The sequence below is a fragment of the Castor canadensis genome, chromosome 3 (genome assembly GCF_047511655.1).
Source record: "Castor canadensis chromosome 3, mCasCan1.hap1v2, whole genome shotgun sequence".
NCBI classification, from domain to species: Eukaryota; Metazoa; Chordata; class Mammalia; order Rodentia; family Castoridae; genus Castor; species Castor canadensis.
Genome location: NC_133388.1, coordinates 190,274,986 through 190,299,514, shown reverse-complemented (window position 1 = coordinate 190,299,514; position 24,529 = coordinate 190,274,986). Strand labels below are relative to the sequence as shown.

Below are 24,529 nucleotides of genomic sequence, written 5' to 3'. Positions count from 1 at the left end.
CACTGTCCTCCCTGACCTCTCGATTGGTTCTGAGCTCCAGTTGAACACACGGAAAGTCTGTTTCAGCTGCAAACAGTACCCTAGAAACACAGGAGCTTTGGTGATCTGAGAGCGGGGTGGCTTTGCCTTTTCTTAGTAATCCAATTTTACCCTTTCAGTATGGAGCAGTGTGGTGAGGTTCATAGAATTTCAGGCTCCCTGCTGAGGACTGAGGCCTTTGAGGAATTCTGTCTGGAAGTCTACTTTTCCTGACATTTATGCCGATTTTTGGTGATTTCAATCACTCTGAGACTTGAAAACCATCTTTTCTACTTCCTTCTCATCTAGGGAACTTTCTTGAAAGTCCATTGAGTTCACCTATTCTGTTTGTTAGGTTGATTACGTAAGAAAAACACTGTGGCTGCCAACCTCAATCTCCCCAGAGCCTTGACTTTAAAAAGATCCAGAAAACACCAAGAGAGCCCATGAACTGCTTCACAGCTTGACTTAAGAATCTCTTTGGCACAGAACTGACAGAAGACTGGTGGGCAGTAAGGCAGGATATGAGGCATACCATAAGGCAGTTTCCCCTGCAGCAATGGAACTGCCCTTTGGATCTTTCTGGGGATTGCTGTATTTGGGAGTTGTTGTGCCAGACAGCAGCAGCTTACATTGATCCCTTCTCCCCTTTAAAGATCTGTCTGTGAAGAGCCCAGAGTGCTGGAAAGAACACTGGCTTCCATGTGGCTTTGAAACCAGACTTGTTACCTAGAGGGCAAATCTGAGCCAGTTGCTGAGGATAACAATCAATGCTAAACTTGCCCCTAGTCCCCTCTGGTCTCCCTTTCTGTTTCACTGAAGGACTCCAGGAGGCTATTGTCTGCCATCCCCAAAGCCCCCCCACCTGCACCCACAACAAAGCAGTGAGGTTGGCATCCTTCCCTGGGTGGGGAAGAAGCCAGACATCTGGCCTTTGGAAGGTCATGTGGGCCTTTGTTTTGGAGCCTAGGGTTGCCTGTCTATAAACCTGGCATGCCAGTCCTCTCCCCCAGGGACTTTTTTGAGGAACAAATGAAACAATGCAATGAGTGGACACTTTCAGAGTAGCTACTTGCCAAATCAGGAAGGCACTTTGGGGAGAGCTAAAAACAGACACTTTTGTGTATTATGATAGAAAAACAGAAAAGTACAAGATGTAGATTTTGCCCAAAGTTGGGCTACTTCTGGTGGCTCAGGTGACTATGACATGGATGGAAAAATGTGATTCTCCCCTCTGATCTGTACACACCAAAAATATCACAGTCACATGTGGCCATCCTCAGAGTGTTGTGAACCTGGACAAAGGGTAGAAATGAGGTCCGTGTGTATAGTTAGGGCAATGTCAGCTGTGTGAGCTTGAAGCTTGCTAACTTGCAACATCTCTGTGTCTTAATTTCCCCATACTTCAGTAGCAACCTTGCTGGTCCTTCTTCTTGGGTTGCCCGGATGCTCACAGAAGGCAAAGCCAAGAGCACGTTTAGAGTCTTGGAGGTGGCCTGTGACTGCTACTATGATGTAGCCATGCCGGCTTCATGTTGGCCCCCTAGGCTTATCTTTCTAGAGTGCTGGGTCCCAAAAATCCCAGAACAGATTATAGATGGGTCTCTGCTAGACAGCCCTTTAATCTTGCCCCATGGAGTTTTAGAGGGCCCAAGACCGCTTGTTCAAAAAGTTGAGCAGAGTGTCCCATGAAATGGCTCCAGTTAAACAGATTGAAGCTGGACGGGGTCTTGGACTGGGAGAGGGAGAGGAGCTGTGGCAGGGCCAATCTGGTCAGAGCCTAGCCCTTTGGTCTCTGCAGCACTCTCCTGCTTGTTCCCATGTGCTCTGAGTTTATGATTTTCATAGAACAGACACTGTGCATACTTTACAGACAGACAAATGAGGCACAGAGAGGTAATGGCTTGCTCAAAGTTATAAAGCCGGAGGTGGCAGGGTTCCCATGCCTGAGATTTCCGGGTCAGTGTCCTCACTCAGGCTTGAGAATCACAGGTTATGTGTCTCCTCCACTCCTCAGGGGCTGGTTAACAATTCCCAAGTGGCCTCAGATTGCCTGAGATGCCTTTATTCCCTGCCCAATAGGGCCTCAGGTCACATTCTTCCCCTCTCTTGGCAGATCCTGGTCTTGGCTTGGCCTGGAACCCTCTAGTTCCTGCTAATGCTTACTCTCTTGGTCTGGTGAGCAGGATAGGTCTTTGCCCAGACCTTCTTCAACCTAGTTACTCATTGACTGGTGTTGCTGGTGAAGAGAGACTTGGTGGCCATGCATTGGACATGAGTATCTTCCCTGTGTTCCCTTTCTTGTCAGGCTACTCTGGGACTAGCAGTATGCCAACCACAGGCTGTGTCTTCATAGGGCTTTAGGGTCTCCAAGGCAACCAGCGTAAGAATGTACATTGACTCATTGAGCTAGTTGCGGGAATCGGCCTGCCGTTCTTTCACTCAAGCACCACTGCTGCTTATGGAGCAAGAGTTACAACGCCCATTTCACAGCTGAGTACACTGAGGCAGGATGACAAGGCTGAGAAATGGTGATGCATGAGTCTGTCCTACACCTTCCCCTTAATGACAGGCTACCTCTCACTTCTCTGATGGTGGGTTTCCTTGCAGTGGGCAAGTAGGAAAGGAAGTGATGCCAGCCAGCCTGGCAGTTGGTATGACTTGGAACCCTGCTACTGGAGTGGGATTTTAGCTGGAGGAAATTTGCCCCGACAGAATTCCTACAGCTGGCCGTATGGGCTGAGGATGGTCATCAGACCTGGGGGTCAACCTTTGCCTGTGAAGATGATGATGGAGGCAGGAGGGAAGTAGGGAGGGAAAGAGAGAGAGAGAGAATGCAAGTGTCCTAGATTGAGTAAGACTTGTGTCTAAGAGACATTTTCTGGATACCTGTTTCATTCTAGGAACTGCCAGTCCATTTTATACCCAGGGATGTCTGGTAATGTATGCACACATTTTTAGTTGTCACAACTTGGGGGTGTAGTTGGCAGGGGACTAGGGTGCTGGGGGCCATCTTAGAAACTCAGGGCAGCACCCACAACAAAGAATTCTCCGTCCCAACTGTTCATAGCGCCAGCTCTCAGGACCTTTGCCCTGAGACAACCATGAGAATAGAACCTTCCAGCCCCAGAACAGCCCACCCCTGTGGGGACAGACGCACAGTGCCATTTGCCTGCTGAGAGAACCAAGGGCAGTGCCTGGCCCCTGAGACTGAGCTCCTGGGGATGGAACGTGCATGTGTTCAAGGCCATATCCCCAAATCCATCACACAAAGCAACATCCTTTTTGTTTTAGCTCTTAGCTTCATGTTGGACACCTAAGAATTTGGTGCAAGAAGAAACCTCAGATACATACCAGGTTTTCTGCCCTACTCCCCAAGCTCAGCTGCTCTTTTGAGGCAGCTTTGGAGGCACAGGGCAGGATGGGTGGGAGTGGGAAGAAGAGGACAAGAGCCTGAAGGAGGGTGGGCCATGCCCTCTGCCCTGGCCACATCCAAAGCCCCTTTGCTTTTTTGTTTTTTAATCTGTTTTTATATATTAAACTTCCTTGTAAGATTTCCTTTGCACAAAAGCTTTTAAAAAAACACTTTGGGAAGTTCTTTGGTTTGAGCATCAAACCAAAGATGCTCAAGGGTGCTCAAAGATGTTTGAGCTGCGTAGGGCCTGACCCTTGACTGTCCTTGACCAGGAGGGTCTCCAGGGAACAGCTGCTCTCTCTGTCCTCTGCAGGCTGACTGTGTGCTGTGCCCAATAACTAGCCATCTTAAGAAGCAGAGGGTGCCTGCTGCAGCCCAGGTGTGCATAGCTTGGTTACTATACAGCTGTGGTTACTGTGGGGTGGTGACATAGACAGGGCAGAGCTCTTTGAAGTGTTGTCATCTATATCTAGTCTTTCTGCAGATTTCAGAGTCCTTGGTCTAAACCAGGGTGTCTCAGCCTTGGAACTATTGACATTTTGGGTCAGATAATTCTGTGTTATGATGCTGTCCTGTGTACTGTAGGATGTTTAACAACATCCCTGTCCTCTACCCATTAGATTCATAATAGTCATGACAATCAAAAATGTCCCCAGACATTGCCAAAGGCCCCTGGGGTGACAAAATCAGTCTCAGTAGAGACAGACACTGAGATGGTCCCTGATGGCTTCACCTCTGGTCTTCCCCGAAACCCTGAGTTGGCTGAGGGGGTTTTGCCAGACGTGGCCCCTCCAGCTCCAAAGGACTTTAGATATTTTAGGAAACTTGACCATTTTTCAATCCACTCTCTCCTGTGGTCTGGTGAGCTGAGCTGGAGGAAAGAAAAAGGGTGTGAGGTAAGAGGTTTCACCAGGCGCATTTAGGAAACCAGAGGCTGAACTTTATCTCCTTTCTGTTCTGAAGGAGAGAAAAAGAAGGGCATCACAGTTTCTGGAAGCCAAGGAGAACTGACTAACCTGGGCTGAACAATAGTATGTGATGAGTCCTTATAAACAGAGAAATGTGTTCAAGACATTTTGCTCCCTAGGTTGGTGGCAGTTAAAAGAGAATCTAAATACATGCATTGCTGTTACCAACCTTGCTTGTCTTCTCAGGAAGCGAGTTGTGCTGGACTGTGCACCTGGTACATGCTAGGAACTAGAAGTAGAAAGGGGAACAAGGCAGGTAAGCGACCTGTCTAGGTGAGCTGAAGGATGCCTGCCTGAACCCACCCAATGGGAGAGTAGAAGAACCCGGCTTCATCCTTGGGCTCTTTGCTTTGCAGGGCAAGTCCAGAAGCCCCTGTGAACCGTGAAGTCTTTCACTCTCTGCATGAGAGGCAGTGCTGTCAGGGCCCTGGACTTCTGGAAGGCTCTCTGTGCTGTGTAGGCGAAGTGTCCCACGGTTAGTGTCTCGGGACCATGAACACGCTGAATTAGCAAGGCTCATAGCCCCTGACTTTTCATGCCTCCTGCCTCTGAGCTGGCAGCAGCCCAGGAATGCTTACAAATATAAACCCGACTTTGTTTTCAGAATGTTCTGGAGCACAGACTCCAAAGGCTACATAAAGGATTCTGTGGGTGGGTAATCTATGGGAGAAAGTCACACTGGGGCCCCAGACCAGAGCACCCAGTGGCCAGCAGGATCCGCCCACAGCATGCCATGTGTTAGCATAGGGCATGGATCCAGGTGGCCAGCTTTCACTGGCTGACCTCAAAGAGGGGGTTCACATGGCTCTGGTGGCTTGGGGAACTGGTCCTCAAAGGAGCCCTGGGCTGGAATTTCATGCTTTATCTTTGCCATAGTACCTACAAGGCCTTGGATAGCTGGGGCCCCAGGCTCCCACTCTAGAAGGTAGCAGTCTGAAGGCTCCTTGGTCAAGCTGTTTCTCATAAATTTGCCCAGGTAGAAACCTGGACCTGTGAACTAAGAAGGAGCCTGGGTATCTCACCTATTGCACTTACTACTTCCCCGCCAGACCTTCTATACTACTGTATTACTTACCTTCTCCTGGGTTCCCTGGGCCTCAACCCACTTATTGGTGGGCATTTAATTTTTCCAGCTTGACTGTTGACCCTTGAGAATGAATGTTTATCCCTCCAGCTCTTACATTAAGCACTCAGAAGTATGCTACATAGATGTCATCCCACTGCCCAAGTCTCATTCTCCTAGGAACCTGTTATGGCAGCAGTCCCTGTTTGTGGGAAGTCTGCTCCAGTCTCCTTCTGCAGCCCTCATTTCCTGGCTCTTTGCCCCTGCCCACAGTCCAAGCCAAGGAAGAGGACTGTCAACCTCCCCTCTCCCAAACTCCTGCCCATCTGCCCCTACTCCCTTCTTCCCTGCTTTGGCTCAGGAAGCACAATTTGTCCTGAAGATCCTTTTCCCTTTCATATCCTACTGAGTGTTGAGGTTTTCCCTGTCTCTGTCCTTTCTTCCTCTCAGCAGGCAGCCCAGAGTCCTGCCCAGAGGTAAGGTGTATGTATAGGATGAAGTACATACATCACTGACATGTGGTGGGCACCCAGGGACCTTTTGTTCCTTCTGGTTTTCAGTCTGAGGTTGCTTGCCTTTTGGCAGGAATGGGGTGGGGCTGCTCCCTCTAAAATTTAGCAAGAAGCATTCTGTGTATGGCGGGTGAGCCTGCACTTGATATGCTGTGTTGCCTATTTTTGTGTTCCAACCCACCTACTTTATTGGAAAGGTAACTGTGTCTGTGAGCCAGTTTCCTCTCCCAGGAGGTCTACTGCCCAGCCATGGAGGAACTCCCTGAAGCTGACCTTTGTGCCTGTCTCCTTCCCTGCTTCCTTCAGGAAATGTGTCTCAGCAGGAAGTGCTGACCTGGCCTCTTTCCCCTTACAGGCAGGTGGCAGCAGACATGTCTCGTGAGCTACAGGACGTGGATCTTGCTGAGGTGAAGCCTTTGGTGGAGAAAGGAGAGGTGAGTGGATATGTTCCTGGCTACCCTGTAGCAGGCATGTAGATGCATGTGTGGCTGACCAGCATGCATACTCAAGAGTGTGCAGGCATACCTGCACATGTTCACGTGTACCCATTGAACAAACACCACACACATACAATACACACTTACACACAGCGTGTATTCGTACACGTAGATCCTGGCATGGATTCAGGTCCAGCTTGACCATTAAGTGCTCCAGCACTTAATGGCCTCTCCCCCCACCCCACTTTTCTGATTTGTAAAGTAAGGGCATTGAGCCAGGTTTCTCTGAATAGCCCCCGTGTCTGACATCCTGTGGCTACAGAACAATGCAACATGGAGTCCAGCTTAGACTCTGGGGTCACACCACCTGACCACTTTGCAGTTTTATGTTCACACTGACTGCTTTATGCTCTCACTCTAGTCCTCATCTGTAAAAAATGGAGGCACTAGCACTCACTGCAAAGGGCTGGATGATGAGGGAGGGAGCTACTTCAGAGGCAGAGGAGAACTTTGCATGGAAGAGAGCAATACGTGTTGGCACTGTGTTTGCTGTTGGCATCTTTTTGGCTATGCCTCTTCTGTGAGAAGAGGCCCTCCAGCCGTGAACAAGAGCCCCTGAGCCTGACCCTGGGACAGCCTGGTCCGTCCCGGACTGAGTGTTCCATGATGGATACACCTTACTGGCTGTACAGCTGACACTGGACTTTTAGAAGCATGTTCATACCTGGCTTCTCAGAGCCTCAGAACTTCCTGTGATAACACCTCTTTTAAAAATGTGGATGTTCAGGCCTTCTGGTGAAGTTTCTCCCAGGCCACCCACATGTTTTTCCAAATCATTGGTAATGTGCACTGACCATGTCCTGCAGGCCTCTAGGCTACAGTTAGCCTATTTCTGGCTAACCATATTTCAGTTGTGGTTGGGTCCATGAAAGGTTCTGTGATTGTCCTCACTGTACAGAAGGGTGGTGGGTAATGGAGTCCATTTGTCCTTGGTGACATAATGACAAAGTGTGATGCATGGAATCCAACCTAGGCTGGCTGCCTTTGGGAAACAGACTGCACATAATTTCTGGATACATGTAGGCTTTATGCAAATAGTACACCATTCACATAAATGTGGATTATAGTATCCACAGGGTAGAAGGAATTTCTGGAAACAATCCATCTCAGGTAAAGACAGTTGACTGGACCCAGCATCGCCACTATAGCACGACAGCAGCCATGGACAGTAGGTAAAAGACACAGTGTGTTGTGTCCCAATAAAACTTGATTTACAAAACAGGAGGTGGCCTGTTGTCTGCCAGCCCTGCTGCACAGGATGCATGCCCTAAATTTGTTTCTAAATCTTCACTTGAGTTCTTTGACAGTCTTTAAAAGCTACCACCACCACCAACAAAAAACTCCTAAGTAGTAAAAATGCATATCAGTATATCCTTATCACTACGCTAAACATAAGATAATAGTATGCCACACCCTGTTTTGCTCACTTTTACTCGCTCCATAGAGAATTTGCATTTATCTTCCCAGCAGCACAGTATTCCACCAACTTTTTTGGTCAGTGGATCCAGGATCTTTTCAGTATTTTGCCATCACAAGCAATGATGCAGAATATTTATAACTTCGATGCACCTTGCATGTATGTCATTTCTTATGTGTGCAGATGCAACTGTCACTGTCCTCCTGTTGACAAAGGTTGGAGTGCTACAGAATGGCTTTCCCCATTCCTTCCTACCAACACACACACACACACACACACACACACACAGAGAGAGAGAGAGAGAGAGAGAGAAAGAGGGAGAGAGAGAGCCTGAATGTCAACCACCTTTCCTTCTACTTGAATTTAGCAATTCCCTCGTGTGCTTAGCCACAGCCCAAGGCATGTGAAACTGTTTACATCCCAGCAGTAGGGTGTCTGTTATAATCAGGTTTTGGATTTTCCAAACCCCAACGGGGCCCTGCTGGTTTGTTTCCCTCATCTCTTGTGCATTTGGCTGAACTGAGCCACCTCAGTCCCAGGAGGTCAATAGCCAGCCTGGCTGGGCTTGGTCTATAGAGTGTTTGGATTCCATCTCTGGGTCAGTGGAAGACACACTGGCAGCATTTCTTGGAAACATTGGCCAAGTGAGGCTCCAGGCCCTCTGAGCCCCATTTTACAATTCCAGCAGGGATAAGGACTTTCTTGCTATTGATAGCTTTGGTGAAAGATGGAATTTGGGTTGAAATTCACAATTTTTAGATTGAGAAGTTTCCATTCTCCTCTGCCAACTCAGGAAGAGTTGGATTTTAATCCAGAATCCAGACAATGGCAGTGAAGGTCAGAACTTAAGGAGGGCTTGAGTTTTAAAAGTGTAGACAAGAAGAGCAGTTACTAGCCATCCTCAGTGCTTATCGGTTTCAACCTTGAGATCTTTTTTCATCAAGGCTTTTGTCAAAAAGGCCTCCAGCTAATAGGTCTGCTTTTCTGCTGGACTGCTGTTCTCTAGGATGAAAAGGAAACTCTCTCTTGTTAAGAAATAAGCGAGGCCGTAAGAGGAAGGAGGACAAATAGAGATTCATGGTCTGGAGGGATGCATGTGTTCCAACAGTCTTTCTCTGAGGAAACTGACCATTGTTCTTGTCTCTTGTCTTTCCACAGACTATCACTGGGCTCCTGCAAGAGTTCGATGTTCAGGCAAGTAGAGGACATGGCCTCTTTCCCATTGGCTTTCCCTGTTTGCTCTCTTCCCTTATTTCTGTTGTTTTCGAGTAGATTACTGTTCAGATACAGACAGCTAGAGAAGACAAGGAAGTGGGCTCAACTACCCACCCTCATCTGCTCCTCCAGGGAGAAGCCGGTCTGAGTCCCACCAGGGAGGCAGAAGCTGTTCCCTTCCCAGGAGAAGACAGACACAATCCCCCAGCCTGTTGAGTTAGATGGGACTTTGGGGGGTCTGGGACCATGCAGTGGGAAGGCTTTCTGCTCATAGCTCTGGAATTTTCTAGCATGCCCATCCCAATGAGGGGTTGCAGGAGGGCTGGTCAGGGGCACTTCTAGAGCTTTTTGTGCAGTAATCAGGTCTGGAGAGAGTGAACTGGACTCTCTAAGCCAGGGCAGGTCAGACCCTCAGTACCTATCAGTCCAGAACTCATTATCCCTGAGGCTGGGTGGGCCTGTGCTGTACTGAGTCATGGGGACTAGGGTGGGGGCAAAAGCCTGAGCACATCCAGAGATGATGTCTCCTGGAAGAGGAGGTGACCACACAGGACAGTCATAGGCAGGCTGAGATGTGCTCACTGAACCTCCACCTGCTCTCCCAGAGGCATCTGGCTTCAGGCTCATTCCCAACTCTGGGTCTCCATCCTCTGTCCCACTCCTCCCTGGGGGCCACTGCACTTCCTCTCGAGAGTCTCTGGTTTCTTTCTTTCACCTAGAGACTGGAATTTTGCATAGTCTTCGGAAGAGAGAGGAAAACAGAGGACAAAGCTTGGCGGCATTGTTTAGCACCAGGTCACTGGAAGCCAGGCTCACCTGTCTCAAGGAGTGTGGCCTTCATGTATTTGAGCTTCAACCTGGCTGTAAACACTCTGACATCTAGAGCGTTGTGGAATTGCTGGCATAAGCCCAATGTCTCAGCTTTTGCCTGGCCATTTGCTCTCAGGTGAGGACACCTCACCCCGCTGCAGTGCCGGCCATGAAAATACTTCGTGTAGCAGGCCTTGGACTCCCAGAAGAGCTGTAGTGCCTTACCACTCCAGGGACACCCACTGCATCCCAACAGCTCTGGAAAATAGGGCTTCTTGCCTCTTTTCTTAAAGCAGACAAAGCTGAGGTTCAAAGGGGTTGGGTGTGCCTGGCCATGATCACACAGCTGGCACGATGCCTGTGGGATTTGACCATAAAAGCATGCTTTTACATCCTCCTTTGTCCCTGTGGGCCACGAGTGGGACCCTGAACCCAGGGATGGCCACCAGCTGCATACTGTTCAGTGCAGATGGGTGCTTGCTTCCCTTGAGGGGCAATGACAGGAGCTGGTGCTCAATGTGCCTTCTCCATCAGCGAGGCCTGTCAGCCTGTGCCCTTCCACGCTGCCAGGGACACCACAGGGGGCTACGGGTAGTTTCTACCTCATCGATTTGGAGATGGAGACTTGGATTAGGAGCAGCCCAGTTTAGATATACCCCTCTATCCCCAGGGAAGTTTCCTGGACTCATGGCCCGTGTTCAGGGTGTCCTGATTGCCCCAACCTCTGGCTGCAGTTGATGAATTCCCAGGAAGGTTGGTGTCTCCAAATTTTATGAATGAAAAAACTGAGCCACACAGATAGTGAAACTTGTCCAAAGTCAGGCCATGGCTGAGACCTAATACCATCCTGAAAAAAAAAAAAATCATCTTTCTTTTTTGTTTTTTTGTTTCTGCTTGAGTCAGCCTAAGACAGATTTAGTTCTAGCTACAAGTTACTTCACTTTTCTAAGCCTGGTTATCCTTCATCTGAAATCAGCATAATAGTAATAGTTAATACTTTTGAGCACTTACCATGTGCCAGGGCACTGCAAGAAGCATGCTGTATTTAGTTTAATTGAATGTAAAGCACTCATTTTATCTTCACAAGAGCCAGGATAGAGGTTCTGTATCTTCTGACAGGTGAGCACACTCTAGGTCACGTGATGTGTGGAGCTGGGATTCATCCTCAGGCCATGAGGAAGCTTTCTCCCCCCAGCTGTAAGACCCCCGGCACCATCCCCACCTTTCACCAGTGATGACTCAGGCATCTGTCAGTGGGATTCACAGCAGTGCCCAAACTCAAAAGCAAAGGCCAAGATCTGCAAGAACACAGGGTGCAGGCACGGGTGGGCAGAAGTGGCCTTTAAACTCTGGTGGCCGTGACCCTGATCCTCCAGCTACTTTTTCCACACAGAGAACAAGAGAACATGTGGTCAGACCAGAAACATGCTACTAGGCACACCTTCTCCCTGGGGTCACAGGGTGGGAGTGTCAGGAGAACTGCCCTCCCCCACCACTCAGCAGGGTAGCCTCCATGGAGCCTCAGCCCATCAGAGCTGGGGAGGGACTGAGCAGTGTAGGCCCAGTTTTTCAGCCCATCCCTACCACCAGTTTCCAACTGGGTTTGGCTTTTAAGCTCACTGTGACCCAGTCCACCAACTCTGTTCTCTTTCAAGGACCTGGGTCATTATTTCATTGGTTGTACCCAGCAAGATCTAGAACACAGATCTTGGTCTTCAAGCAGTGCAGGATCTCGTAGTGGCCTCTAGTTCCATTTTCAAACTTATGCTGGGAAATGAATTATCTGTGACTGCCCAGGAGTGACTGGGGGAGGTGGCACCAGACTCTGGGCCTTCCTTCTCCCAGCCCCAGAGCTGCCTGTGCTGCCCAGGCAGATGCTGTTCCCCATGATCCAGACTCTGTGCCAAGGGCTTTCCACCAGTGTCTCATTTTATACCTCAATAGTAACATGGGAGGCAGTGATGGGAAACTGAGGCTGGAGTAGAGGGACTGGGAGTCACAGCTAGGTCTGCTGAGTGGGAAGAAAGCACATATTCATATCTCACTGTGCTTTTGTGTACTGGGGTCTTGCTTCTCCCCTGCCAGCCAGTTTGTTTCTGACCATCTTCCTCCCTGGGACACACGGTATATGCAGGTACACTGGAGGTTGAGAGGTAGATGGTTTGTTTTCAGGGGTTCAGCCCTGCACTATCCTGCTGAGGACTAAGGGGCAGCTAAGATTGGGACATCTGATCTCCCTTCTAAACATTTTTCACACTGGTGTCCTAGGACAAGGGATCTATAAAATTGCAGCCACTGGCCCCCAAGGCCCTGGTTATTGGATTGGTTCTGTGGGCTGAGCACAGCTCTAAATGAGCAGCCCCAGGGGCGTCTGATCACTCAGGGCCAGACTGGGCCATGTCAGCTTCTGTCTGACAGGAGCCATGTAACCTACTTTCTCTGTGACTGAAGTGTCTGCTTGCTGTGCCTCCCCAGGGAGGCAGCTGGTCAACTCTGTGGGTGTGTCTTCCTGCAGCTGTGTTGTGATTGTGATTCTGAAAGCCAGAAACTGGGCTGCAAGCCTCAGCTCCTCTCTGTTGGTTCTTGCCCTGGACTATGTTGTTTCAGCTCCCACTAACTTCAGTTTCCTCATCTGTGAGATGGAAAGTGCTCAAGCCTCATTTGCATTATAGAAAGGATAGGGACAATGATCAGTGGGGAGCCAGACACAACACACCCTACCTACTCTTGTGGGCTTCCCGCCCTATTTTTTTTAGCGTGGTAAAATACATATAACATGAAGTGTACCCCCCTTAGCTATGTTGAAGTGTACAATCTGGAAGCATTGAGTACATTCGTGTTGTGCAGCCATTATTACCTTCCATCTCTGTGACCTTCTGTCGTGTACATGTGCAACTCTGCCCCATGCTTCCCCTCCCCAACCCTTGGCATCCACCATTCCCTGACTCAAAGTGCCTCACCTACACGGAACCACATAATAGTTGTGTTTTATTCTGTCCTGTTTTACTTAATGTCCTGTCCTTAAGGTCATATCCATGTTGTAGCATGTGGCAGAATCACTTTCTGTTGTATATACCCCATATTTTGCTTACCCATTCATCCACTCGTAGACACTTGGGTGGTTTCCATTTTCTGGCTCTTGTAACTAATGCTGCTGGGAATTGGATGTGCACTTATCTATTTTCAATGTTTGTGTATCTAGAAGTAGGCTTTCTGGCTAATATGGCTATTGTGGGTTTTTTAAATCTTGATTATGGATTCTGGAAAATCTAGGAGCATAGTTTATTCCTGAGAAGGTGACTCTCACTTCTTGTGTTGCTGTTGACCCCAGGGCCTTGCACTTGCTAAGCAGGTGCTTTACCACTGAGCTACATCCCTAACCCCTCTGGGTTTCTCTTGATAGTTTTCAAAGCATTTGTGCATTTCTGTCCCTGGGCCCAGGTAGCTGGTAGAGCAGAGAACTGAGTGCTGGGCCCTACTATAGGTGCTGGCCGACATGAAGGCTGCTCAGGCTGGAGGGGACAAATGGGACTCTGGGAAAGTTAGAACCACCTAGAGAACCCTCTAGAAGAAGCAGCAGAGGTCAGGATAAGGATTAAACCTTGTGCACCAGGCCTAGAAGGGTCCTCAGTTTACCTTCAGTGCTCTCACAGGAGGGCAGGCAGTTTCTCTGTCATGACCCCTGTGTTCCTTTCACAGCTGCCCTCTCTGTACGTGGCATGATCTGAAGAGCGGGGACACAGTGGTGATGTGGCAGGCAGTAGCCCTTGTTTTGGGAATTTATATCCTGGAGCAATAACTCAGCACTATTGTGTGGGCACCATGCACTCCAGGTGTCATTCATCTAACACATCATCCCTGCAGCAGGTTAAGCCTTCTGCCTGAGGTCATAGGGCTGGAAAGGGAAGAGCTGGGTTTGAACTCAGCCATGTTCTTCCAGACCATATTTGAAAATGTTGCTCTGGCTCCCCACAGGACAGGACAGACATGTGCAGGTAAGCAAATAGTGTAGCTCCAGCGATGCAGGTGCTCGAAGGTCATCTTGAGGCTGGTCTTCAGCTGGGTGAGGGAATAGGACATCATGGACGCTGTCCTACACTGAGGGTCTGGAAGGCTTTTCAGGGTCTGACATTGAACTGAGACTTGAAAGGTTACATGGAGCCAGCCATGCTGTGAGATTTGGGATGGATCATTTGAGGGCAGAGGTAGCATTGCATGCATGGGCCCTCTGGCCTGGATATGGCCTTCCAACGACAAAGATGTGTTACTCCTGTGACCTGTTGATAGTTCTGTCTTACAAACAAATCATGATATTTGAGCTGAATTCAAGGCTCAAATGACACTGTGTCAGGGTCATTATCAAAAAGATCTTTGTATCAAACTGTCCTCGTTTGGATATGCCACAGAGCTAGTCAATTGGTGATTTTAATGAAGGCCTCTCCAGATGTCCAAAGTGATCTTCAAAAATACTGCACATCTCCACTCTTGAGTGTAGGGTGGCCATTGGAATTCCTTCCCAGTACCATGCAGGGCGATGATCTCTGGCCACAGCAGGCTCCTGCTCATAGGGCCTGATGCTGAGTACCGAGTGTTCCTGTCCAGGACCTGACCAATACTCTGACCTCACAGTCAAGCCACAGGCTCTTACCTGACTTCAAGGCTTCCTTTGCCTTACTGGTGAATCTTATAGGACTTGTACCACCTTCTTATCATGCCTGCTTAAAGATGAGGAAACTGAGGCTTTCCTATGGCCAGCATCTGTGAATGTCCCCATTCATCCCAGATCTGTCCAAGCTCACAGGCTTTACTGCAGTTCCACACTGAAAGGCTAGTCTAGTTCTTCAGGCTGGATTCTGGCTCCTCTTTGCAATATCAAACAATCTGGCTAGGCACATAGTCCCAACAGTACTACTCCCTTGGTGTATGTCTGACCCCCGGAGGGTGAGCTGGGGAGGGGCTCAGAATTGCTCATGATGACCGCTCCACCTACCTCTTCATCGCCTCCTTTCTGGCCAGTCCTATGGGATTGGGATTGAGGGATGTGAGCTTCTCTACCATGTGTATTTGAAAGCAGCCCATGCTCTTGGCCTGGAAAATTGTTGCTGCTTTGGCAGTTTTGGCTCTCTCTTCCTTTCCGATATATTCAAGGATATATATATACATATATATATATGTTTTTTACAATTTTCTCAGAGTCAAAATACACACATTGTAGCCAAGAGCTCAGCAGAGAGAAACTACTGGAGGGTCTGCTGCCCAGCCAGCCAAGGGACAGCCTGTCAGGAGACAGCCCAGCTGCCCAAGCAGATGGTATCGTGCCTTATCATCTGTCCCCACTGACATCACCTTGGGATGGCCTGTTTGTCTGGGACTCAGCAGTCTTATATAGCAGATGGATCAGTGATGGGCATGTGACGTCCTATTGGCTGCTCTCAGGACTCTCTGTGCCCCTTCCCAGGGTGGGGGGTAGGGATTCTGGATCCCTCAGATAACAAACTGGACCAGCTAGTGGCTTCAGGTGCTATGGCTACAGGAAGGACAATGAGGTTGAGCAGGTCCTGTTGAGAAGGCTCCGACATTACGGAGTAGGCAGTAAATTGGATGAGTAGAAAGGCAAGAAGTATTTGAGTTCCAGTTTAAGACTATCAGAGCTGGAAGATGTCTTTGAGATGCTCCAGCTCTGCCCTTCCTGCTCCAGATGGGGAGGACTTGGCAAAGCCACTGGACACCCACTCCTGTCTCAGGGCTTCCTCAACAGGGCGGGGGTTGTTACCTGCTTTTGCAGATGAGAGAGTGGTATGAAGATGTGTAGAAATTTGAGATAGTCCTAAATGTAGGACCAACTGACTCCTAAAAATGTAATAGTCATGGAAGATGAAGCAACTGACATGACTGCTTTTGAGCACAAAGTGTACACCAGTGCAGTTTTCCTGCAACTTCTCTTTGGAGCTTTACACCAGCCTGTAGGGGAGGTGTTCCTGCCTTCCTATGTTATCCTTGAAGACATGAGTCCCAGGGAAGGCTTAAGGGATTTGCTGATGTCACACAATGATGAAATCAATGGCAAGGTTGACTTGGTATCCACATCTAGAGCCAAAGTCCACGAAAACAGCTGTGGTAGAGGGCCTGTGCATCTTCTCCCCTGAATTGGCTGTGTCTAATTCCTTCCACCTGGGTCCTCAGTTATTCAGATGGTTTGATTTGATTTCGTTTCCATGGGAATCTCTGTTTGTGCTCAGCAGGGCTTCTTGGGAAATGAGCTGATATTACCCACAGGGCCTCCTGGCAAGGATGGTGGGGACAGGGTGGGACGCCTGGCAGGCAGGGGCTCCTGAGGTCTGGCTCTTGCTCTGCTCCCCCTCAGAGCTCCCAGCTGGCAGAGCTGAGCTGGGTTGGGGGCTGGTTTCTTCCTCTCCCCTTGTAAGCAGATCAGGTCTGGAGAAACAAGCAAACGGTGACCTTTCATGAGTTCCTTTCCACACAATTGCTTCTTGTTTTCGTGCTCCCTGACTGAAGGTGGGCAGAACTCAGGCAGAAGCTTGGAAATCCTCAACCTACCATCATTTCCAGTCCTTGTGCTCCTCCTCCCACCCCCTCAACCCCCTCCATCCCGCCGCCCCACTTCCTGGCAAAAGCCAATGGGGCTCAGCAAACCTCAGTGGCAGATGGCACAAACACTCATCTGGATCAGCGTAAAATGAGGCTGTGGGAAATAAACATGCTGCCTCATCTGCCTGCCCTTGTGGCCTTCCTAGGAATGCCCTTCTGGAGCAAGAACACTGTCTAGGCCACCCAGCACCCAGGGTTTGGTTTTCATAGACCTGCAGACTCTCATTTCCTAGTGTCCTGGGGAAAGGTACAGTGGACAGAAACTGCTCCATATCCAGCTCTGTCATTCACTACCTCCCATCCTTGGCCACTTGCCTTATGTCCTGGGACTTAGTTTTCTAATCTGTAAAGCATGGAGGTCCACCATTCCAAGGGTGTAATGAATGCTGGGAGCACACAGCTGCACCCTGGGGCATGGTGGGGACCTTTGCTTTGAAAGCCTAGGATCTTCACTATCTAAGGTGTGTACCCATGGGCAGTGACACCACAGCCAGGGGCCATCTCTTAAGTGGCTGTCGTGATAGAAGGCGATGACGCCTGGCTCTGGCTGTGTAGTCTTTGTTCTTGAATGTATGGCTGTCTTCATCTGCAAGTGCCATCATATTCCTCCCGCCCCCACACCCCTCTCTGGCCCCCTTCCCTTCTTCTGTTCTTCTTTCTTAGTAGAAAGTATCGTCAGACCAAGGCACAGCCATGCTTCCCCCACCCCAACCATGGTCACCGGAGCTGAGCCAGGAACATGGGGATGGGGTATACTATGTTATAAAACAATGGTGGGGACAGGTCCCCGGCACACTCTCTGAGCCTCTGCTCTCATGGCTGGCCTAATTAATTTCCTCATCCATTGTTCCAGCCATACCTGTGCCACAGGATTGCTGGCTGGGGGAGGATCAGCCAGCACACCAGCTGCCTTCCAACCTGGGTTTCTTAGAGTCCAGAGTGGCCAGTGTCTGCCTGGGACTGCAGGGAGAAGGGGTTATGGAAGGGTGGTGCAGCAGCTGCTCTCCAGAGCCCTCTGGATCATCCTGCTGTTCACTTAAGCCATTGGGATTGTTTCTTGTGGCTCCATAGTGATCATCTCTGGAACCATTGCCCATAACAACCAACCTGGAGGGAAATACCCATTTGTAAAACATATCCAGGTCCATCTGTACCATGGTTTTAGTGTGGGAACAGCCCGGGAAGCAGACAGGCTTAATTTTGACCTTGGTTTATACTATAGAGCAAGGATTCTCAGAGAAGGCTGATAATTTGGTCACAGACATGTGGTGGTACTGGGATTCATTTCACTCAACAAACAGTGCCCTAAGAATGGAAAGGTTTTCTGTTCCTGCTGACCTAGAATACCTGGGCCAGCAGACTATGAATGCCACCAACCCCAGACTCTTCCCAGCTTCCTGCTCTGTCATCCCAAGCGTGAATCTTCTGTCCTCATGCTTGTAAGATAACTGTAGAATACCTGAGCATCTCATCCATGTTACTTGATCTCTCAGCCTCAATTTCTCAACCAGGTAGGAAGGGCAAGAGAAAAAAATAATCAAAATTCCAAGATTGATCCTTAAAAAAATAAAACTATCCATGAAGCCCCAGAAAGTTCTGCTGGTGTCTCCCTGTCCAGAACTGAGCCTCCTGACCATCCTGCATACCAGGGAGATGGGGAAGAGGAAGAGTTTATGAGGCACATTGCTGCTTGGTACAGAATTAGAATTCAGTCACAAAAAAGATGGGAACAGAAGTTTGGGAGGCCACCAACCAAGTGTCTGTAGTTCATGAAGCTCTCGCATCAGGACTGGTGCCCTGAGGTGCCCTCACTGAGGTACGTGCCACTGTAGGTGCCATTCCCCATTTGCTGGTTTGCAGGTAGTGTAGACTGTGGCCATAGGCGCCATGTTTGCTACTTGCTGGCTTAACGGCTAGCAGACTGTGTGGGTCTCAAAGCATGCACTGTCTTTGGCAGAGCCTTCTTTTCCCTCCAGGGACTGGCAGGGAGGTGCTGTAAAATGGCACCTGTAATGGTGGCTTGTGCTGCAAAGAAAACCACAGACATGCACCATGAGCAATGTGTGTCTGCAGAGCTTCTTCAGGAAGGTGAAGTTCATGCTGACACCCTTCTTTCCACTCTGATACCCCTACCTCCAGAGATACAAGCCTACAGAGCAGGGTGGGTTCAGCAGGCTGCAGGGAGCAACTCCTGTTCTTACAGCTGTGTGTGCTGAATGTGCAGAACCTACTGCCAGTGCCTGGAGCTGCTGGGGAGAGAAAAAGTGACGTGGAGCCATGTAAACACAGGCACCTGAGTGTTTGCATCTGCCCTCAGTGAGTCTGAGAACATGCTGCGTACCAAGACTTCTTATACCTCTTCTTAGCATGTTAAGAAGAAAACAGGATCTTAAGAGAAAAGACTTTGAACTTGGACTGTTCAAATCCAAGAGTGTCTCAGATGCTGCTCCATCCTCCCAGCTGTGTGACTTTGGGGAGTTACTTGACCTCTCTCATCCTCGATTTCTTATCTGTGCAGTATGGTGATCTTTACCCTATAGGGTCATGCAGTTTCAGTGAGAAGACAGGCAGGGCCTGCTATAAGGTGCGAGGCAGATGCCCTCCTTATGCCACCATCACTGACTTCACTCTGCCCATAAACAGAGTAGTTGCTAGACTCTTCTTCTAGACTCTTCAGAACAGGGCAGAGAAGGATTAGTGCAGCCTGGGCTTTGTCTCGGAGGGGACCTCTGGAGAGGGCCTTCTTTTGTCTCCTACTGAGCCATAATAGAGCTCAGTATAAGACTCTGGAGCTGGAAGAGTTGGGAGTGTGTGTTCCCACTACCATGCCTGCCAGGGGTGTCTTCTGATGAGTTCCAGGACAGGGGACTATCCCCCTGTCAGGCCCAAGAATGCAGAGCAGCATGCAGTTCTGATGTGCTGGGTTTCTGGTGTCCTGTCTTTGTGAGAATGTGGGAGACACTGGGTGATTCATTTCCTCAGGGGCAGAAGGACAGAATGTTCCTTTGGGGCTGAAGAGGACAATGGCATGCATTTGTGTGAGTTTTAATTCTTCCATTCAGTCTCAGGCACAGTCTTCCTGGTTTGGGCCTATGGAAAGAGAATGACAGGCTGACTTAGTGCATTCGAGAGTGTGTGTGTGTGTGTGTGTGTGTGTGTGTGTGTGTGTGTGTGTCTACACTCAGGGGATGAAGCCACCAGACCCTTGGCACAAGGGCACAGGGCCTCATGATGGGGGTTCTGAGCCTGGTTCTACTACCAGTTGGTGAACTAGAGGAAGTCTTCTAAATTTTGTCACCTGTGAAATGGGGTTGGCAGACTTTGCTGTGTCCAGGGTCAGGTACTCTGCTTGGCTCTTGGTGGGCATTCAGCAAACTTTCCCCTTCATCTGAGCCCACCAATGACTGAAGGCTTAGGAGGCTGTGTGAGGGTGGAGCTTGGGTTTGAATTCTATGTCTGTGGCAGAGGGGATGCTGCCTGGCTTGGCCTATTTTTAGAGGGAGCCATGTGGGTTATGGGAGACAATAAAGAATGTGGCCCCACAATGGATCATTGTTCCCACGGTGACTTCAGGACATAGCAGATGACCTGTGGTAGGGGTGGGGCCATTGCTCCAGCAACTAGGTACTTTTCCAGTGTTTGTTATGGACAGGAAAGCAGTGCTGGGCCCTGGGGAAGGAGAGCAGGGGCCGGGAGATAGGGTGAGCTCTGGGTTCTGGGAAATTATTTTGGGGGTGACAAGGCAGATGACTCAGGTGGAACTGGTGCTGGGGATAAGCCTGGATGGTACCAGGGAGCTGGACCTTCTCAGTACTGTGCTTCTGTGTGTGCACCACCACCGTGCAGAACTTCCGCAGGCCCAGGTTCTCCCTGTTCCATGGACACAGTGGAGGCCTTGGCTTTGCTTGCTTCAGGAGACTTTAAAGTAGGGGCTGGGAATCCCTATAGGCCCCTGCCTGGGACCTGGGAGGGGGACATGGACTCTTTGTGTGTGTGTGTGTGTGTTTATGGACGTGTGTGTTTGAGACATGTCTAGCTATGTAGCTTAGGCTGACCTTGAATTTGAGATCTACCTGCCTCAGCCTCCCCTACAGAGCTGGGAATACAGGTGGCATCACCACACTTAATTAGGACCAGTTCTGGGTGCAAACCCAATACTGAACTTCCATCATCTAGAGCCAGATACTGGGGATGAGGGTAGAATTCTTCTGTTTTGAAATCAGTTCCCTGAGTTGGGGACCTCTGGCCTCCATTCTAATCCCTCCCACCACCCCAGTGGGCTAAATGTTATGTTTCCCAGAGTACCCTTCAGTCCTCCCACACCACTACTTTGTGAGCTCTTAGCTACTCATCCTTCTGGGGCTTAGCATCTAATAGGTGCCTAGTGTGTTGGCTGACACTGAAATTGCTTAAATCATAGGCAAGAAACAGCAAAGGTGGCAACCCTCCTCCCCAGCTGTGAGCTGGTCACATATCCTTAGAGGGTCACTCAGGTCTAGGAGCCAGGTGGTCCAGGCACAGACTTACTGGCTGTGTCCAGTGGGTTCCCAGTACTCCCCAGAAGGTTGGCAAGACTGCTCCTATATTACAAATGGACATGGCTTTCCCAAACTCACAGGCTCTTAAGTGGATGACACACCTCAACCCTTCTTCTGTCACATGAGGCTGTGAACACTGCCCTTCCTCTCTCCTACCATGCGCCAGTGACTGCTGTGGGTCATATATTGACTGGCTTCTGGGAGCAGACTGGTGGCACCATGCCCTACTCAGTGCCTCACTTACTCTAGTTATCTGACCTGAAATGTCCTCCCAAGGTGTGAGTGTGCTTTGACATGTCCAGCCCCTCAGTGTGTGAGGAGGTGAGAAGTATGGGAGACACCAGGACCAGGGCTTCTGGGGAACCCGCCTCTGTCTCTTCCTGCCTGAGTGACTCTGACTAGCAACTTCATCTTTCTGAGACAGAGAGAGGCACACAGCCTTGCCAGGCTCTGGTCAGGAATAAAGGATCTGGAGGAAAATGGCTTGGCTACTGAGAAGATTTCAGTATACCTCCAGGCCGACCCCTGTGGAGGACAGACAAGAGTTAGGGGACATTTCAGAGGGAAAGCTCCTCTTCTCAGACTCAGAAATCACTCTGAGAAATGAGTGACCTGGGTCCTTAGAACCCATGGGTGACCACAGACAGGGCAGAAATCTGAGATGGAGTTAGATAAAGAAATGATAAGTAGAGGAGACCTACGGAGAGAGGCTATGGCCACCATCTTGGGAAGTTCAGGTAACTGTGGCAGGTGAAAGCCAGTACATGAGTGACTTGAAGCACTTGCAGCTAAGGTGGGGTACTTTTTGTAGGGTGGAAGGGGATCGTGTCTCTAGCTCTTAGGAAGGAACGTGGGGGGTTAGTGTGAAGTTGCTGAGTACTGGTTGAGTGAGTCGCTCAAGCACAGGGGCTGGAGTCTGGAGAAGGGCCACCTGGCCTCTGAGAGGGAAGCAGGAGGGAGGAGAGATATTGGTTCATCTAGGATTCTTTTGGTCAACCCTAAATGGTCTCTGTGAGGTGGGGCACTGATGGAACACTTAACTGAAAATTCCAGGAGGTGGACCCCACTGCTCCAAGGTTCTGGTGGCCAGAGGACTGTGTACTCGAAGCTTCCTCAAAACACAATTGGAAACATGTTGGGTATCAACAGTCAATAAACACAGTGAGCCCCACATGATGGATCTGTTTGCTGTCTTTCCTCAGGAGCAGGACATTGAGACCTTACATGGCTCCCTTCATGTCACGCTATGTGGGACACCTAAAGGAAACCGACCTGTCATCCTCACATACCATGACATTGGCATGAACCGTAAGTGCTAAGGGGCCCTGGTTTCATGGTCATATGATTCCTGAGAGGGTAGAGGGGAAGATCTAGTAGAAGGCTGGTGGTGGCGAGCCAATGCTTTCTCCTTTTGCGGGGTTTCTTGGAGCTGCTGTGGGAGGAACTCTTGATACAGCCTGGAAAATCCTGGACTAGGTGTAAGGCTTGGCATTGTCTGTGTGCCCAGATGCCCTGGGAACACAGGGAGCCTCTGCTGTCCATCTGCCTGTGACAGTGACTTTAAAATTAACATAAGCAATGGTGTTTGATATTGCCACAGAAATGTACAACCATCAACCCAGCAATTTTAGAATATTTTCATCACTCCCAAAAGAAATCCTATACCCTTCCTCTATCATCCCGAATCTTCTCACTCTCTGCCCCTGGTGAGAACCATCTACCCATCTATAAATTTCCTTATTATGGAATTTTCTGTCAGGAGACTCTTACAATATGTGGCCTTTGTGACTGGCTTCCTTCGTAATGTTCTCAAGGTCATATCATACAGCCTTTATTGCAGAATAATATTCTGCTGTGCCTATCCACATTTTGTGTATCTATTCTTCAGTTGATAGACATTTCCACTTTTTGCTATTCACTGCCATGAATGCTTATACACTGAATTTTAAGATTATCAGGAAGTGTTACTATATGTGGGTTCCATTGTACTATATGTGGGTTCCCCATTTTTCATAAGAAGAATGGAGTCCCATGGTCCATCCTATGGAACAGGAGGACCGTCTGTTAAAATCACGTGGACCACAGGTGGATTTTTGCCAAAGGTAGCGAAACAGAAGGCAATTCCCTTGTGAAATGGAGAATTTCAAGTTGGATACTTACTTGATTTTAGATTGGTGAACTGCTTCGTTACATTTTTTTATAGTGTTTACGATACCTCGAGACGGGCATGATATTAGTCACTGCAAGCCACACTTCCCCTTCATTCTCACATCTCTTTTTATCGTACATCTTGACCATCTGTCATTTGCACCCATTACGTACCAGGTTCCATGCTAGGCACTTTGTGGACATCACCTTATTTCACTGGACTCTCGTGAGGAAATGGAATTGCATATGTTGATGTTATTCCCCTATTGTAGAGAGGCCCGTTGTCAATTACAGTAGGCTAAATACGGTATCTGAAGACCCCAAGACCACAGTGACTTACCACAGTGAACTTCTTTTTCTCAAGTAAATTCAGGAGGATGCGTTCTGTGTGGTAATTCAAGGATCCAGGCTCCTTCTAACTTGCGGTGCTGTAGCACTAGCCCTTGAGTCGTCCTAGGTAGGATGGGAGAAAAAGAGAGGACTGTAGAGATTGTGTGCCACACATGATGAAAAAATGGTTGGCATCACTCCTATTGGCCAGAACCCAGTCACATGACTTCTCCTAGTTTCAAGGGAGCCTGGGAAATGTAGTCCATCCATGTGCCTAGGAGGAAAAGAAAGATTGCTGGCCAACTTTGCCTCAGACTCCAGCAATCTGCAGACTCATCCCAGGCCACATAAGTGGAAAGTTTATGCTTTATTGTGCTTCCTTTTGTTTGAAAATTATGTGTGGCCTCACTGGCACATAGGATATGAGGGCTTAGAAGATCCAGGGAGAAAGAGTACCAATGGAGGAAGCCCATCTTGTACCACTGCCATGGAAGTCATGGTTGGGGAAGTGGTAGGAACCAATCTGGAAGCCTCTTCCAGCACCAACTACAAGTTTTGGACTCACTGAGGCACAGATGGTGGAGATAGCCAATCATCTCTATCCTGTCAGTGCTCCTCAGCCTCACAGCTTGTTCCTCACCAGAGGAAGGTGAGGTGGAAATGGGGAAGACCTGTGTCCTTTCTGTGAGCCCCTCTCCCCTTGCTGAACAGTAACAAAACAGACAGGTTTTGCTACCCAGCTGTCTACTGTTTTCTCACCTAACTCCTTTCTCATTTCTCCCTGCCTGTTCTCCAGATAAAACCTGCTACAACCCCCTCTTCAACTCTGAGGATATGCAGGAGATCACCCAGCACTTTGCCGTCTGCCATGTGGATGCCCCCGGCCAACAGGATGGGGCTCCCTCCTTCCCTGTGGGGTAAGAACAGGGGTCCTCATGGCCCATGAGTCAGGCATGGTGGAGACAGGGGTGGGAACCTCAAACTGGCTT

The 24,529-nt window shown here is 49.2% G+C and overlaps 1 protein-coding gene across 3 annotated transcripts in view; it reads left to right on the top strand.

Annotated features, from left to right (window-relative positions):
* The window catches only part of Ndrg1 (N-myc downstream regulated 1), a 50,917-nt gene that overhangs the window by 5,034 nt on the left and 21,354 nt on the right, over positions 1-24,529 (top strand). For 2 of the 3 annotated variants that reach the window (XM_074069263.1, XM_020174463.2), the window contains 4 exons: positions 6,332-6,410; positions 9,049-9,084; positions 22,265-22,370; positions 24,337-24,457. In XM_074069263.1, the coding sequence (XP_073925364.1) occupies positions 6,348-6,410; positions 9,049-9,084; positions 22,265-22,370; positions 24,337-24,457 (326 nt within the window). In that variant the 5' untranslated portion in view covers positions 6,332-6,347. Of the gene's footprint in view, positions 1-4,757; positions 4,877-6,331; positions 6,411-9,048; positions 9,085-22,264; positions 22,371-24,336; positions 24,458-24,529 lie in introns of all 3 variants that reach the window. The other variant, XM_020174465.2, reaches the window with a different exon arrangement.